A 17,486-nucleotide genomic window follows, 5' to 3' on the forward strand; every position below is an offset into this window, starting at 1 on the left:
AAAAAAAAAAAAAAAAAAAAAAAGAGTAGCAAGTGCAGAAAAGTGCATCAATTCCCAAAGAAGGGGAGACACAGAAAGAAAGTAAAGCCTTGGCAAGGGAAAATCCTATGTGGGTGTGTCTGAACACAGAGCTCACACAAAAATTCTAGAATAAATTTCCCCTTCCCATCTACTTACAAATACACAGGGGCTCATCAGAATGGAAATAACAATTTCTGGGAATATTTGTAGCTGATGTTAGAATTTCTGTTTTCCTTCCAAAGCCCCAACTTCCCATGGGAACCCAAGGGCATGTCCGTTACCTGTTTTTCCAACAGGACAGGGATTTGGAGGGTCTGGGTACCCCTGGTCCTCACTAAAGTCCTTAGGAATGTTGTCTCCAGTCAACTCTGCGACGATGTTGGGGATGTTGCCAAAAGGACCCAAATGCTGAAGTCCTTCATGAGCTCCACCTGTGAGGGAATCAGAAGTAGTTCATTGCAGTGCAATTCAATTAATTTCAACTAATATTTATTCAGGTATATCACACAGGAAAAGCCCTATGCCTTCTGCTGTGAGGAGAGAAAAATAAATGAAATGGTTCTTGCCCTCTAGAGGTTTAGAAATTTAGTTGCAGAAACAGACACATACTGTACACATATTATTTCCATACAGGGCAAATTGTATATTATCCTGTAAAAGAAATCTTAATACAGCATCACGAGAGCATGGGAAAGGGGCCAGGCCTGGTGGCTCATGCCTGTCATTGTAGCACTTTGGAAAGCCGAGGTAGGCGAATCACCTGAGGTCAGAAGTGCAAGACCAACCTGGCCAACATAATGAAACCCTGGCTCTACTAAAAAAAAAAAAAAAAAATTTAAAAACTAGCCGGGCATGGTGGCAGTTGCCTGTAATCCCAGCTACTCAAGAGGCTGAGGCAGGAGAATCACTTGAACCAAGAAGTGGAGGTTGCAGTGGGCCAAGATCATGCCACTGCACTCCAGCCTGAGCGACAGAGCAAAACTCTGTCTCAAAAAAAAAAACAAAAAAAGAGCATGGGAAAGGGAGAGTTCCATTTGGCTGATGGGATGGGAGGGCTTCTTGGAAAAGCTGGAAACTGAGTGGCATCAGCACAGATGGCTAGGGCTCTGGAATCTGGGCGTGGAGCTTGGGCAGGACTTGGGGCAAGAAAGGAAGGCAATTGCCATCCAGATACACAGGCTGAAAGCACATTATGAAAAAAGATAAGGTCACTGTTATCCTGCTATTTTAGCTCAACCACTTAAAATTTGGTGTACTTACTCCAATTGTTGCTACGTGTCTTTTTATCCTAAGTATATATTCATGTTTACTTAATATTAAAGCACAAGCATCTTTCCATTTGGCTGCATGGTCTCTATTCCTGTAATTGTAAATGGCTATGTAGTTTTTAGTCCAATGGCTGTACTACAACATATTAACCACTCCCCTATTGTGAGACATTTAGTGTTTCCCAATTCATTTTAGACGTTTAATGTTTTCCATATTTTGGATTAATTTTCCTCAGGAGAGATTCCCAGAAGTCAGATTACTGGGTCAAAGGCTATAAAACATTTTAATGACTCTTGATATTGTATCGCCAAACTGTTTTCCGAAAAGGAGGTGCCAATTTATAAGCCATCACCAGCAAAATGTGAAATACGACTTTTGCAACATTCTCACCAGCATTGGGTTTTATGAAAATTAATTTTTATATTTTCTTTGCTAATTCAAATTTTTTAAAATTACTATTTTGAATGTCTTTGATTACCAGCTTGGTCAAATGTCTTCCCACATGTTTACTAATTTTAATTTCTTTTATGTGAGCTGTTTGTTTATGCTCTTGGAATTTCAATGTTTTTCTTATCAATTTGTATGAACATTTTACATAATAAAGATACAAGGCCTTTGGCTGTTGCATTTTCTGAAAATATTTTCCCATGTTGTCTGACTTTGAATTCTGGTTACTATTATAGTATTCTGCTAACATACGTTTTTAATATTATGTAGTCAGATTTGTCATTTTGATTCTCCTTTGTGATTTCTTCTTACTCTTCTAAATGCACAAAATCGTTGCCCCTTCAGAAGTACTACTGACATTTGGATCATTCTTTTAATTTTCTATTTGTAGTTAACTCTTTAATCCATGTTATTTATTTTAGTCTATGTAAAACCGTTAACCAATTATCCCACCAGCATTTGCTAAGTAATTCTGTCCTTTCCTACTTGTTTCATGTCTCTAACAAATACTTAAGTGTCTCATACATACCAAAACCTACTCTGAGCACCAAAACACAGCAGTGAATAAGAACAACTTATACTCCAATATTTGTTTTACCAAGTTACCAAGTTAACATACCAATGCATGTTAATTTCTGGACTTTCTTTTCTTGTAGCCTTAACATCCTATAAGGCTCATGAAGCTTCCTTTTCCAGGACCACAGCAGATCATTTCTTAGAAGGATTTCATACTTACCAACTCCATGAGGACATAGGAGCCCCACACTCACAGTTCCCCTAATGCACAATCATGGTGTACGCAGACCAATACAGGACCGGCTGGTTTACAATCAAAAGGTGCCTTGGTGTGAATGAAATTTGAGCAAAATCAGGCAAAAACAACACCATGCTTCCATCTTCTCATGAAGGAGGATCCTGCCACAGGCTGGATTAGTTAAGTCTAGTTGAATGAGGCTCCCTTGTCCCTGGATGAACACTAGCACTTGCCTTTGTTGTTTTGGCTGAACCAGCTCTTCGCTGGATTCACACTTTTTTCTCCCCTTGGAAATGTTAATATATTCAGTAGAATCATGACTAGATCTCAGTGTCCTGGGGATCATATTTTCTCTCTGAAGCGACATTGCATCACTCTGTCTTTGTGTGCTGTCTTGATTAAAGTTTAACCTTAAAAGGACAATCTTACCTCTGCTGATTCTTCTAGCCCCCACATTCAGGCAACATCAACTGGTTGTTTGTTTTGTTTACATTTCTATTATATCTCATTGCTTTGTAATGAGAAGGATGAGAAGTATCTAGCCCAGATCTAGGTCACTGCTTTGTAATGAGAGAAAGTGTAAAATATCTGCATTAAAAAAAATGGTATTTCTTTTGTAAACTACCATATTATTTTTGTAAATTTTCCATGTGAATATGTATCATAAGGTATTTTATATAACCCATAAACATCTAAATATAGCCAATTTATCAATATTTTAATTATATTCTTTTTATATCCATATTCATATTTTAGTCTATCATAATCTGATGGCTATATGTTAAAATCTACTACTAACAATAAGTGACTGTCATTCTCTTATTTCTTACTGTTTTTATCATTTTGATGCTGTGCTAGTTAGCTTATCCAAGGGTATAAATGTTTCATTTTAACTGTGTTGGTAATTGGCTGCTAAATATAAACTGATAAATCAGATGTTGATTTATAGTTCTATTAGCTTGCCACTCTCACTCTGTTGATTTGTGTTTAATTGGTAAATCTTTGATTATCCTTTTATTTTTAACCTTTCTGTATCTTTCTGATGATTCATCCAGTTCATTTGTGATAGCTACCTTCACAGCTAGTGTAGGGATACATATGATTCCATTAACCCAATAGATGCAAAGGTTAGACATAGTACACTTGGTATTGATATATTTGAAGCTTTATATAATGTTGGCATTATAGACACCACTGTGCTTGCTATAGGGCAGGTTCTCTGGTGTGTCAATACATGTCTCAACTTTTGAAAGCACCCTAGCATTAAGTGCCAGGAATTATCCAACTTGGCTCAAGGCAGAATGCGTGTCTTAATGCTCCATTAGTAATTAATGAAGGAAGCAAACAGTTTCCCTTATGGAAGGCCTGCCAAGGCTCTGTTTACCTCTGTGCACCAGTGCCATTAAAATGAATGCAGCACTTGTTAGGAAGCAACAGATGTTTAGCACTAGGCAGATAGATTAGAACACAGACTCTTTTTAAACTGCATTTAATGATGTCAGATCAAGAAACACTCACTGAGGTAGGAACTGAGGGAGATATGCAGAAGTAAAAAATGCTGTCCTTTGCACTCCAGGAGCTAGAATTTTATAGACAATTAAACAGGTATAGAAAATATAATAATTTTAACATTATACAGTTGCAAAGGGCCAAATGCCAGTTATCTGGTTCATTATACTATTTAGGTTATATTGATCTATTGTACCTGAAGCCAAGTCAAACAAAATAATATGATGCTATGGATGCCATTTGGTCTATTCATCCCAGCCCCCTTAACTGTCTTACTGCACGAACCAACAACAAATAACTTAATCTAAAAATATGTATTGAGCACATAATATATAATCAAAACCTGGGCTAGGTACTAGAGGGTCAATGATGAATCAGATAAATGTAGGCTCTGCTCTCATAGTTCATAGAGAAACAAAAAGAAACAAACATAATACAGCCAGTTGTAATGCACCGATAATGTAACCAGGATACGGCAGTGTGTCACAGTTGTGTAGAGGAGAAGTATCTAGCCCAGATCTAGGTCATGGAAGACTTCCTGTAGCAACATACTGTGTAGCAATAATTGTTAGGTGCTATAGAAGACATAAATGTGAAAGACATAGTTCTTGTTCTCTAGTTCGTTCTTCATTCTAGTTGGTTACCCATGACTAACACAATAAGCCAGTAGTACATAATAAGATACATTCCCAACATAATGTATTATAGTATAGACAATAGACGGTGGTATAGAGAACAGACTATTGTACAAAGCTAGGTTGGAGAGAAATTAAGAAGTTCTGCTCTAAGAGTGTTGCTGAAACTCAGGAGTGAAGTGATAAGGATTGGAATTAGGGTGGCTGCAACATGAGTTAAATAAGATTTCTAGCAGTGCACAGGAGAGAGATGAGTCAAAAGCTTGTGAGGTTTCAAAATCTGATTTGAGAAAAGAATACCATCAATAAAGATAGGATCTTTCACTTACAGCTTTGAAATTATTTCAGGCAATTAATTAATCCTGTCCTGTGAAGATGTTTTATTTATGTTTCCACCACAGCCACGGCACTCTACAAATGTCTCTAGAATAAATGGAAAATATTTAATTCTTGCCAAATGAGTTTTAAGCCCAGTTGCGTTTATATAAACTTTGCTTTATATAATAAAATTGGTACCATGCAGCTGTTTATTTCTAAGCTCTAGATATCAAATCATTGGTAGACTTTCTTTGTATTGCCATGGCAATAAAGTTGCACTCAGATGTAATTGTCAAGGGAGTGAGAAAGAAGGAGAGTTGGTCTTATTTGAGTCAGAACTCTTAAATCTCTTTCTTGGCCTGTGCTGGAACCCTCCATAAAAATCTGCCAATCTTTTGACCGCATCCTGCTCTTCTCTGCATTCTCACCCTCTGCTATGTGCCTCCAATTCTCCCTTCGGTACGTATCCCTTTGAGGTTGGCAATTCAGTTGGGAAGTTGACCTGGTTGGTTTCAGTCTCTCCCTGGCCTTGGAGATCTGATCAACCTCAGCTCCAAGCTTTGCCACTCACGGTCTTGTTCGGTGTCAACAGAGCCCCCAACAGCACTCCCAAGGACAAGCAGCTGGAGTCTAACAACTCCAATGATCGCTTGTCCAGAACAGGGCACTAACTTCTCTAGTTACTTAAAAACTCCCTTGGGTTTCAAATCCATTTTCCTGTCTCTATGATTTTGAAGATCAGTTGTTAGTACCTAGTAAACAGAAATATGAAAATTAAATATCTTCTGACCCCCAAAGTTTTACTTGGCTCTGAACAGTCATGGCCTTTTTGTTGCACTGGTAGGGTTTTTTTTCATTGTTTAATTTTAGAGTAAATCTATGTTATCACATTTTATCGTGATATAATTCGACTCTCCAAAATGTTGTGCATAAAAAACAAAATCTGAATTAACTGAGGTTTCTGATTATAGTACCATCTCACTTATCTCTTTAGAGAGAATGTGCTGTTTCATGTAGTATTCAGATCACTGAAGCGTCGGTTTAAGATCAAGATTTATTTAACCATTTTAAAGGAGAATTTTCCACTATGAATATTAGGTAAATACTTTAAACAGCAGGAGAATATGACTTTGCCTGTTCTTGATAATTTGGGACTATTACTGGGAATATCAATGACTATACAGTGTTGTAACAGTGTATTCTCAGAGTATTAAAGGGCATTTGGATATAAAACTATATTAAATGGGCCGGGCACGGTGGCTTACGCCTATAATTCCAGCACTTTGGGAGGTGGAGGCAGGTGGATCACAAGGTTAGGAGTTCAAGACCAGCCTGGCCAAGATGGTGAAACCCCATCTCTACTAAAAATACAATTACAGGCAGGCGCCTGTAATCCCAACTACTCGGGAGGCTGAGGCAGGAGAATCACTTGAACTTGGGGGGTGGAGGTTGCAGTGAACTGAGATCATGCCACTGCACTCCAGCCTGGGTGGCAAAGTGAGACTCCGTCTCAAAAAAAAAAAAAAAAAAAAAAAAACCTATATTAAATGGTCCCAGATGCAATAGTTTTTAATGTTCTTTGTCACCTCACTCCTTCTAAGTTATTAATTCTAGTCATCCCAAATCCTTTCCATAATGAAATACAACAAATTGAGAGTGCACCTAGGCCCTGCAAGTCTCTTCTAATTTTACCCTCCCCCGCACAACACACACACACACACACACACACACACACACACACGCACAAGGGGATCTTATCCAAATGTGGATTCTGATTCAAGGTGAAGAGTGGGGCCTGAGATTCTGCATTCCTCACAAGCTCCCAGATAGTGCAGATGCTGCTGGTCCATGAGCCACATTTTCAGCAACAAGGGGCTAGAAAATGAGAGAGCCAAGCTTATTAGAATTATATATAAAATGAGATAAAATTAGCTCCAAGAGAGTGCCTAGGTGATCTTGCTTTATGGAATTTGTGACATCGGTGTGGCTGCTAAGAACCTTCTTAAAAGTCTGCAGTTTCAGATAAAGGGGCTGTCACTGCCGTTGCAGTCCTTTTACTTAAAGTTTTACTCCACAGAGGCACTTGCTCACACTTTGCAAGGAAAGGCTCCTGCTGCCCCATTTCTCACTTACACTAATTCTGTGGGAATTAGAGGTAAACACCTCCCTTGAACGTGAGTTCTCATAGTATAAGTGATGTCCTTTGCAGAGCCTGATGACGTCCCACCACGATGCAAGGGCTCTCCTGGCTGGGGCTAGTGGAGGCAGTTTTGATGGAAGTTAAGGTTGGTCAGAAATTAAGAACATAAATGGGAACTGCGTTACTTCGCCACTCTCTCTTTTTTTTTTTTTTTGTAATGTTATAGTTTCAACAATTTCAAAGTGCTTTCATCCTTATTAAAAACGTCCTAGTGAGGTCAGTAGGACAAGAATCACTATTCATCATTCTAAATGAGAAAGTGAGACCTGGGGAAAGGTTTCTTGCCTAAAGCCACTCTGCAAGTTGGTGCTATTTTGGATTCCAGTCCTGTGTCCACTCTGCAGTGGCACTGGGAGAGCCCCCAAGAGGCCTTCTGCGTCTATTCATACCCTTTCCAGTGCGTTTCCGTCTTCCAAAGATGAGCTGGAGCTCCACAGCCACAGTTAGTAGAATGACCTGTCGGGGTAACTGGGGTCTCGCATAGTTTCCAGGTCACTCGGGGGATCTCCAGTGTCAGTGACTACTGCAGAGCCAGGCCCCGGCAAAATGGCTCTGAGATGCGACGCCACCTGTCGGCCTCACCACCATGGTTCCTTCGCACCTGAGTGCCCACCTCACGCCGGAGGTTTGGAACATCCGGACAACCCCTGCCCTCCAGACTCTGCCACACAACTGGGGAACACCCTGACAAGCCCGCAGCCAGCGTCGTCCCATTCGCACCCCTCATGCTGCCTGCAGCCCTGGGGACTCACGCAATTGGGCACCGGCGCTGGGCAATAAAGGAGAATTGTGGTGGGGCAGCCTGGTGCCAGGGAGCCAGTCGCCCATCTCGTAAAAAGGGAGTTCTGTGAGGAGCGTCTGGCAGGGAGTGGGCACACTCCCCTGAATACCAGCCATTCAGCTGAAGGGAACGGGTCCAGCAGTTTTCACTTATGTTACCACAAACAGCAGTTGCTAAAAATACACTGCGGTCTCGATACATCATTCAGAAAGCGACGGACCAGTTTTCCTTTTGTCAGCGGTCTGGGAGCCTGAAGCAGTCGGATGGGGCACTCCAGACACCGCCTGGCCTCCTTTGGTTTCCCCTCAGACTCTGACAGAGCTGAAGGTGCCAGCGCGAGAGAGCCCGAGGAGACCAGGAGAGAAGGTGGAGAGGCGGCAAGGCTCCCCAGGCTAAGGGAAGGCAAAGCGGAGTGGGGCGAGGAAGGGGCGGGGTGGCTCCTTCTGGAGGCCACAGAACAGCCTGGGACTCCCTGAGGCGACACCGGCCGCAGGCACCAGGCACTGGGGGCTAAGAGAAGCCCCGAGACCCAGAAATCTCCTTCCTAAGGTCCAACTTGCCCCAAAAGTTTTTTTTTTTTTTCACAACTTGAGGCAAACACATACACAATTTTATAAAAAGCACAATCACTTGTCCACAACCAGAGGGTTCATCAGTCAGCTTCTGTACAATCTGCGCTTGGTTTCTCCTTCTCAGTAAGCAATCAGGCAGTTCCACCACACGTTAGTGTCTCCACAGGAAAGAAGAAGACAGAGGCAAGGAGAAACAGCAGGAGAGGGACAAACAGATTGGCCCCTAGGAATGGGGAAAGGAGGCTGAAAGAAATGGCCAACATGAGGGTGGAACTTCACATTTTAGATGTCTGACTCCCAGTTTCTGCTTCCTGCATCCCAAGTAATTGAAGTGAGATGAAAGAAAAGAACGGAGTCATTTCCACACATCCTTTCGCAAAATTCACTCTATGTATTAAGACCTTTTGGCCTTGACCCCTGGTGAGAAATGAGGGTCCCAACATTCAAACCTATTTAAGAAAAGCAACTATTTTCATTTACTGGGGACCTACAGAAATGAGAGCACTTTTTATACAAAGAGGCTTTTATAGCTTCCTGTTGTTAGGGCCCTGAGTTCAAGTCCACATTCTGCCACACACTATGGGATTCTCATAACCTCCCAATCTCACTGGACACCAATTTCTCCCCTTTTAACCTGGGGATAACATGCTTGTGGGAGGATACAAATCGGATACTGTATGTAAAATGCTTACCTCAGTACCTGGTATGTAATAAGCACTCCGTGAATGTTAGCTGCTTTTCCTATCTAGTCAACATTTCCTGATAGCACAATTAACAGAGCCGAAATTAATGATCCTGCATATTTTTCATTGTGGTGATCATGGTCCTGTGTTTGAGGTATTGAGCAACAGGGCTCAGGACATTTGAGCTTTTTACTAACATCGGTGCCTCCTCATCAATTCAAAACTAAATAAAGTCATGCTTTGCCTAACAAAGTTACAAATCCAGGCAGCATAATCCCTTCTCCCAAGGAGCTTGCTCTTCAATAATAGGGGACAAAATATGTCCACATAAACACACATCTGATGTTTGTGTCTGGTGGAAGAGACCATGAGCACTAGCGGAGAAGAGAAATTTGACTCCCATAATGAGAAAATGAACACACGATCGTTTATACTTAGAGATGGATATTATCACCTCAGCTCTCCTCCCTAGGAACAGAATTTAGTTTAAGCTGTTTAGAATGGTGAGGGTTTATGTTGCAATATCCACATTCTCTAAACTCACACGACAAGTGACCCCAAAGCACACAGCATTTGGTAATCGAGAAAAACAAAGGAATGATTCTATCTGTGCTGAATTGGCTTATTCATTGACTTGCTTCAGGGCAGAGGGCTGGCCCTGGCAGTTTGCTAGGGTGATCCTTCTGCTCTGAATTCGAGCCTGGTCTCTCACAGGGACTGCCCCACATAGCCGGCAAGGGCAGACACCCCAGCTGGCACTATCCTGTCCTTGTAGGAGAGATCTAATTTGGGTTGAGCCTGTTGGCAGATAAGCAAAATGAAACCCATTTGGATATTTTGTCTTGAAAGGCATTTGTTTTCATTCCTTCTCTTTCTTCTTCTGCTTTCCCCCCTCATACTAGGATCTAAAATACTCAGGCTCCTTGGGGACCAAAGCCAACATTATCATCATCTACTCAGAGGCACGCAAACAGTGAAGGCAGAGACGCAAATTCTGAGTGCACTGCATTTGTAGCTTTCACATCTACATGTGGTCCCAATTTAGGATCACAAGCAGAGTTGTTTATTTTAGAAAAGCTTTTTAGTTCACTTTTAAGGTATATTGCTTAAGCATTGCTTGCTTTTCAAAAGGAGAAAACGTGTTTTTGTTTTTTTTTTCTGAAGTGGTGTTTGTTTTGGCTGTTTACTCATTTGCAAAAGTTCAAATTTTATCCTATGAATTTAACTAATTTTTCTGTAGTCACCACAAACCCCACCCCCTCTAACACATACACGCAAAACCCCAGAATAAAATAATTTGGAAATGAAGCATTTTTAGGAGAGGTGTGAATGTAGCAGGTTTTGAAAAAGCCGTTTCAAATAGGCAATTTGCAATAGCACTTTTAGCTCCTTCATATAACTTTTATTTGCTGTCTGAAATGAAGTCTTAACTTGGCAATTTGTATGAAGGCTAAGCATGTCTTTATACTAAGGTTAAGGCTCATGTTTGTCCTTTAAAAACTTTATTTTATAATTTTTGCTGAAATTATATGGCTTAGCTGAGGGTCAGAGTGGAGCTTAAGTTGAGGTATCAGTTATTATTGAAAAAATAACGGGATATAGAACTGTGGTCGTGGTTGGGATTCGGTGAGGATATGGACACAAAACTGTGAACAAGTAAAAATACGGACTTCGGCTCTCTAGCACCTGGTTCCATATACAGGCCTACCGCCTCCGATTATCTAAAGCTCCCACTTCATCTTCCTTTCTGAAACTATGCTTACTTATGACATCATTTGTCCAGAACCTGAGCCCCACCTCTCTGTTCTCAATGACATAGCAGGTCCTATGTATCACTCCTTTGGGTAAGCTTCTCTACTAACATGATAATGAGTGCTAATTAACATGTGGTACTCTGCTCCTGTATGATTTGCAACTTAGAGGATTTCTGGGATAATTCTCTTAAAGTAGTGACTTCACCAACAGGAATTCCAGGCCCCCTGGTGTGCCAGCTCAAGGGATAAGCGGAGTATGTCAGGTTCCCAGGTAAGGAAAAGGGGCAATGGCAATGACAATCCTGCAGGCAGAAATAAAGACATTAGGGACCAAACCAGAGCCAGATAAATGCATAGGAAGTTTATAATTAGTGACCCAGCATCCAAGGAGATAGCTTCCTACATGAAAGAAACGAGTAAAAGAGATCTGCGGAGCATAGGGAAGAGAGAAGCAATGAATGGCTGAGCCAACACATGACATTAACACCAAGACACCGTGATAGTGGAGGTGACCCTCCGCCCCAGACCCAAAGCTCTCTGATAGTTTCTGTTGAGGGTCACCTTCCAGTCAGCCTGGGCTTCACAGAGGAAGCAGGTCACTGGGGACCTGCAACCCCATCTGTATGGTTGAGGAGGTGTGGATAAGGGTTAGCAGGAACTGTGTTGGGCCCATTCTGGATGGGATGAGGTGGGAGTGGCAGGGCCTGGCAGCGCTGTGCCCATTCAGAGCTCCTTCCACCAGCTGACCCGCTTCCGCACTGGCCAGGGGAGTGGCCCTAGCACAGATTGGGGGTAAACGGCTTGGGAATGTAATTATTCCATCATGTCACTTCCCTCCATATGTCTGTAGACTAAAACGAGGAGACTCCATTTGGGTCTGACAAGGCCTTTTGGGCCATGACAAAGAACGTGATTCTCACTTGGCCTTACAAATTCGTACCTGCATCAGTTACCATTCCCCTACTTCTTTTTCGCTATCCTAAGCTGCTGTAAATCCTAAGTGTTCTTTATAAATGGCTAAAATAAACATTCCTTTTAGACAGTAATCTCGTAGAAAATTCTTTTCTGTTTCTGAGTTCCCAGCAGCTATTACTATTTTTTTGGCAGCTGGTGGTGGGGTGAGGGTTGATTCTAGCCTCGAGAGGAGAAGGCATGTGGTGTGTGTGTTGGAGAGGGGCGGTGCTCAGACTAAATCCTCTACAACCCTTTGGTAATGCTTTCCTGGTGTGTGGTTTCCCATCTCATACAAATATTCCCAGTTTCTCTCTTTTATATCCATGTAACCTCTGTCTGGCAATAGGTATTAAGAATAAAGCGGGCCCAGTGGCTCATGCCTATAATCCCAGAAGTTTGGGAGGCCGAAGGGGGCGTATCACTTGAGGTCAGGAGTTTGAGACCAGTCTGGCCAACATGGTGAAACCCCATCTGTAATAAAAATACAAAAAAAATTATCCAGGCATGCTGGTGTGTGCCTGTAGTTCCAGTTACTCGAAAGGCTGAAGCAAGAGAATCACTTGAACCCAGGAGGTGGAGGCTGCAGTGAGCCGAGATTGTGCCACTGCACTCCAGCCTGGGCGACAGAGTGAGACTCTGTCTCAAAAAAAAAAAAAAAAAAAGAATAAAACTACAACAAACTAAACAAAACAGTATTCACTACTTTATTATCAACTTTGTGCCAGGAACCATACCTGGAGCCAGAACCCAATGTTATGTTAAAAGAGATAGACTCAAAGGCGGCCACAAAGCTGTGTGGACAGTGGTGAGCAATTTGTGCCTTAAAGTCCAAAAGAGGTGCCTCTGGCGATACGCTCAGACAGCTGCAGCACTACACACAGACACTGGAAATACACCCCACAGAATTCTTTTGATTCTTAAAAATGGCAAGTCTCTTACCCACACATGGTAAAAGGGGTGAAGAAAGCACATGTAACTCAAATTCATAAAAACACCAAACTTATGTTTAAAAATGGGCTTCAACTTTCCCATCCACCCACTTCCAACCAAATTTTTAACTAGAACTACTGATGAAAAATAATGTTGGCCTGAGTCAGTTCTAGTCCCCTTTATATATTATTTTAAAATAGTATATAGCAGTGCTGTTCTATAGAAATAGAATATGAACTACATTTGTAATTTTAAATTGTCTAGTCTTCTCACTTCAAAAAGTAAAAAGAAATAGTGAAATTAAATTTAATAATTAATTTTTTATCCCAATATATCCAAATTATCATTTCAACATGTAATTGATATAAACAATTGCCAATGAGACTTTTTATATTCTTTTTTGCATACTGTCTTCCAAATAGGGTGTGTGGTTTATACTTAGAGCACATCACAACTCCAGCCAGCCATATTTCAGGTGTTCAGTAGCCTCATGGGCGTGGTGAATACCAAATCAGTCAGAGCAGGTGTATAGAGGAGGCTAGACATGGCGATCAAATGCCTGCAATCCAGATGCTTAAGTTTGAATATTGGCTTCATCACCCTAGCTGTATGACCTCATCTGTAAAACAAGAATACTTAAGTAATACCATCCTTAAGCCGTTGGTATGAGGATAAAATAAAATAGTCCTTGTAAGGCTTTTTGTAAGAATTCTGGCAAATATTGTGCTTAATAAATGTTAGCTAGGGTGGTCACTTTATGATGCATGAGCTCTATACTTAAAAACATATGTGGTCCTGAACAAGTTATCTTACCTCTTTGAATATTAGTTTCCTTCTCTGTAAAACAGGGGTGATAATAATACTTCATTGAGAAGATTAACTGGTACAAACATAGCACTTAATAAATGTTCGTTTCTTTCTCCTTGACTTTAGGTGCCAATGAACAGAGAAATAGCCAAAGGGCTCGCTGAGTGGGAGCAGAGGTAAATGGGCCCGGATAATTGGAAAACTGGATAGTCACGAGGTTAACTATGCCACAGGCAAGAATCCAGATGGTTCCAACCTACCTAGGCCAGTGTGAGAGTGCCCAGTAGATGTGTTTCTTTTGTAGTTCCTTTACTAGAAGCTTTATAAGAGCAGGCATGGTCACTGTTTCACAGGCTAATAGAAATAAAGTATGTATGTGCACCTTATGTAACATATCCCTACATATGTAAGCTGAATTCAGTAGGTAGCCATGTTCAGTATTTTAGAGCTGTAGCCATCACTCAACTCCCTTGTGTTGATAAGAAGAAACATTCAGGGAAAAGAAGACCTATTTGTTTATTATAAGATTCAAAATCTCTAAAGGTAATGGCCTTTATTGCTTTCCTACTCAGAAGTTTGTTTTTTCCTATTTAATAGCTCATACAGGATTTTGAAAAGGAAAACTTAAAAATTTTAATTAGAACCATATCCTAAATATCCTTCTGCTCCTCTGCATGTTTGTTTATTTTTTCTTAGGATTGATTTGTTCAGAGTTTTGAAATTACCAGGGAAGAGCTTTTGAGGATGTTTGAGATCCATGATTCAATACAGGGAGGGACACATGAGTGGCAGGTGACATCAGAAGCCACCAGCCATTCCTCAAATTGCCAGCTCTGGAGCCCTCCATCCTGCACTCGAAGGAGATACTGCAAATCCTGCCAAGGCGTTCATGCTTCTCGTGCTTTAACATTTCAAAAAGCTCAATTCCCAAAGACAGTGAAACTGCCACGAAAAACAAAATGAACTCTGGATGACAGGGAGGCCTAGTCATTTCTCCTATCAATGGAAAGGGCAATTTTGATTAGAGACAAATAGTCCTTGATTTTACCTATAGGGACTTATGACTTATTCACAGCTCTGACTCCTCTTCTCCACAGGAATTCAGTAATGTAAACCTAGTAATACAAATGACATAAAATGAATGTAATGAGAACACCCTAAAACTAGTTTCCCTCCTGGCCTATCTCCATGTTGTATCTTTCAGAAAGTGTCAGAAATGAGACTTAAACAAACAAATAAAAAAAACCCACCCCAAACCAGAACCTAATGCTGATGTGATCATTTAAATAAACTAAACACAACTGGATAAAGAAGCTGTTTTACAAAAATAAAAATAGAAAAAAATTTCTTGACAAGAGGCATGGATTATTCAGGATCCCTATGTTATCCTAATTGTTTCAGTGCTATTAGGTGCATTTTAGGGGAATGTGGCCCTGATGGATAAATGCATCTTTAATTCATTTCAAGGCAGTGATGTGAGATATGAGACTTTTTTGGGTAAGCACAACCCCAAAAATGTCATGTAAATCTTGCAAAGTTTTTCATCCAAAAACCCTAAACGGTTTACTCATGTCAACATCTGCATTTGATAGGCAGAGGGAGAAGAATGACTATGAGAGGAAGATTATCTGAGACCAAAACTGGAGACCTCCTAGAGGCTGGGCTCCCATAGACACCCTGGCCCAGACCACAGCAGGGAGGGAATTCCTCCTTTCTGCCTTTGTGCCTCATCTCCTGAGTTAGAGACGGTAGCTTATTTTCCTTTCTTGGTTCCCTTCAGTATTCCTTACAGATAAAGAGACGTTCAATACATACGTGTTGGCAGAATGGCCTCCATTTTATAAGAGTGGAGGTGACTTAGCTGGACACACGCTATTTATACAAACAGAAGAACCTAGCAGCACACACGTGAGTAGGGGTCTCTTTATTATTGTTCCTGGAGGTGGATTTATAGTGAAGGGAATGAGGGCCCCTCATAGGCGCAGACAGCTTCCAAGGCCTGGAACCTAACTTTTCATTTGCAATTGTGTGTTACTTTTCTTGAAAAAAGTTTTCAAATTGCATGAGTTTCAGGCCTCACAAAACTTGAATCTGTTGTGGATTGCTCTTAAAAGCGGTATACAAATGCCATCTTGGATTTTTCACCTGTCATTATTTTAACTCCTAGTCATCCAAAGCAAATATAAATCAATTAGCTTTGTAGCTAATGAGGCCTGAGTTTCCTCATTTCTGAAAATGAAAGGTGATTGAATATGATTCCTCAGATCCCAAAAGAGAGCAATGTAGGGAAGGAGGGCACAGTGAGAAACAGAAGGAGGCAAAGGCTAGGACACCCTGGTGCTGGCTACACTACTAATAGCTGGCGTATGACCTTCAGCGAAGAACTTTACCTCTCAGGGCCTCATTTTCTCTACTATGAAATGAGGCAGGCGGACAAGACATTCTCTAAAGTCCCATCTTGTCCCATGATTCCAGTGCCCTGACTTGTGCAGTGTGTCACCTCTCATGGCCACTCTCACTGGGTGCTCACAGTAGCCCTGAGACTAGTCAGTGGAACACTCTGGTGAGCTTCAGAATTCAAATTCAGTGCTCTTCTTACTATACAAAATGGGAGATATTTTCCAGCTGAACAGTAAACAAGGCTAATATCATTGGTTTGATGGCCTTCAAATATGCACTGTTGTCATGCCGAGTCAAAGATGATAGTCTGACATGAACCAGCGTTGCGGTGTAGATGTGGCGAATGACAAGGGTGTGGCTCCTTTCCCACAAGACGCACTGGACTTGAAGCTGCAGCTGGTACAGCCCATCTGCAGGGAAATGCCATTTTCTTCTCATGCCTCTGTTCAAAACTTGAGTCCCACTGCTTACAGCTAGACAATCATTAGAATCACTGGTGACACTGAAAAAAATCCCAAGCAGCTCAGACTCCCTGGAACTACCATATTTGAATTCCTGGAGAAATTAGGGGCCAGGAATCTTTCATTTTAAGCTTCCCAGGTAATTCTGATGATCCACCAGGTAGGAAAAGTATTGTTCTAGGTAGTTTTCTCTGTCCGAGCCAGCCTGGAAATGCTGTTTCTTTTAAAACAGTAAGTCTATCTGGATACCCTGATGCCTCCTGCCACAAAGTCAAGCTGGTGTAGCATTGGCTAGGACAAGCAGTGACAGCCACAAAAGACCACATATTCTATGATTCCATTTATATGAAATGTCCAGAAGAGGCAAATTCACAGACATAGAAAGTAGAGTAGTGGTTTCTAGGGTCTCGGGAAAGGAGACTGAGGGAAGGAGTAAGGAGGCAGAGATGGGGGGAACGGCTAAGGGGAATGGAGTTTCTTTTGGGGCAATAAAAAATCTAAAATTGATTGTACTATGTGAATATACTAAAAACCATTACATTGTATACTTTAAATTGTTGAATTGTATAGTATGTGAATTATATCTCAATAAAGTTGCCATTCATATATAATACATGTTATATATGTATGTATGTATGCATATGTGTATATATATAACATATTATATATATTATATATACCTATATTATATATATATTCTTTTTTTTTAACAGCCCTAATCTTCTCTTCCCCGCTCTACACACAAACACACGTGCACCAACTCATGATCATTGACAGGTTAATTACAGAGGCCCAACTAATATCCCACATGTATGAATGGCACTCCAATCACCTCGCTTGTGACCACCTTATTAATACTCTCCCCAGCTCTCCAGCTCTCCTGCACCAGAGACATCAAATCGTCCCGGGCGGATGGCACCACCTGGTGGTCATTACAGGAAATCCTGACCGCACACCTCTGCACTACCTCCTCTCTCGCCATTCTTCCCTC

The 17,486-nt window shown here is 41.2% G+C and overlaps 1 protein-coding gene across 2 annotated transcripts in view; it reads right to left on the minus strand.

Moving 5' to 3' along the window:
• Positions 1-17,486, minus strand: part of SCG5 (secretogranin V) — a 56,627-nt gene that overhangs the window by 16,594 nt on the left and 22,547 nt on the right. For both annotated transcript variants that reach the window (XM_032175871.2, XM_032175872.2), the window contains exon 3: positions 303-452. In XM_032175871.2, coding sequence (XP_032031762.1) covers positions 303-452 — 150 coding nt within the window. The remainder of the gene's footprint in view (positions 1-302; positions 453-17,486) is intronic.

This window comes from Hylobates moloch, unplaced genomic scaffold, assembly GCF_009828535.3.
Source record: "Hylobates moloch isolate HMO894 unplaced genomic scaffold, HMol_V3 SCAFFOLD_14, whole genome shotgun sequence".
Lineage (NCBI taxonomy): Eukaryota > Metazoa > Chordata > Mammalia > Primates > Hylobatidae > Hylobates > Hylobates moloch.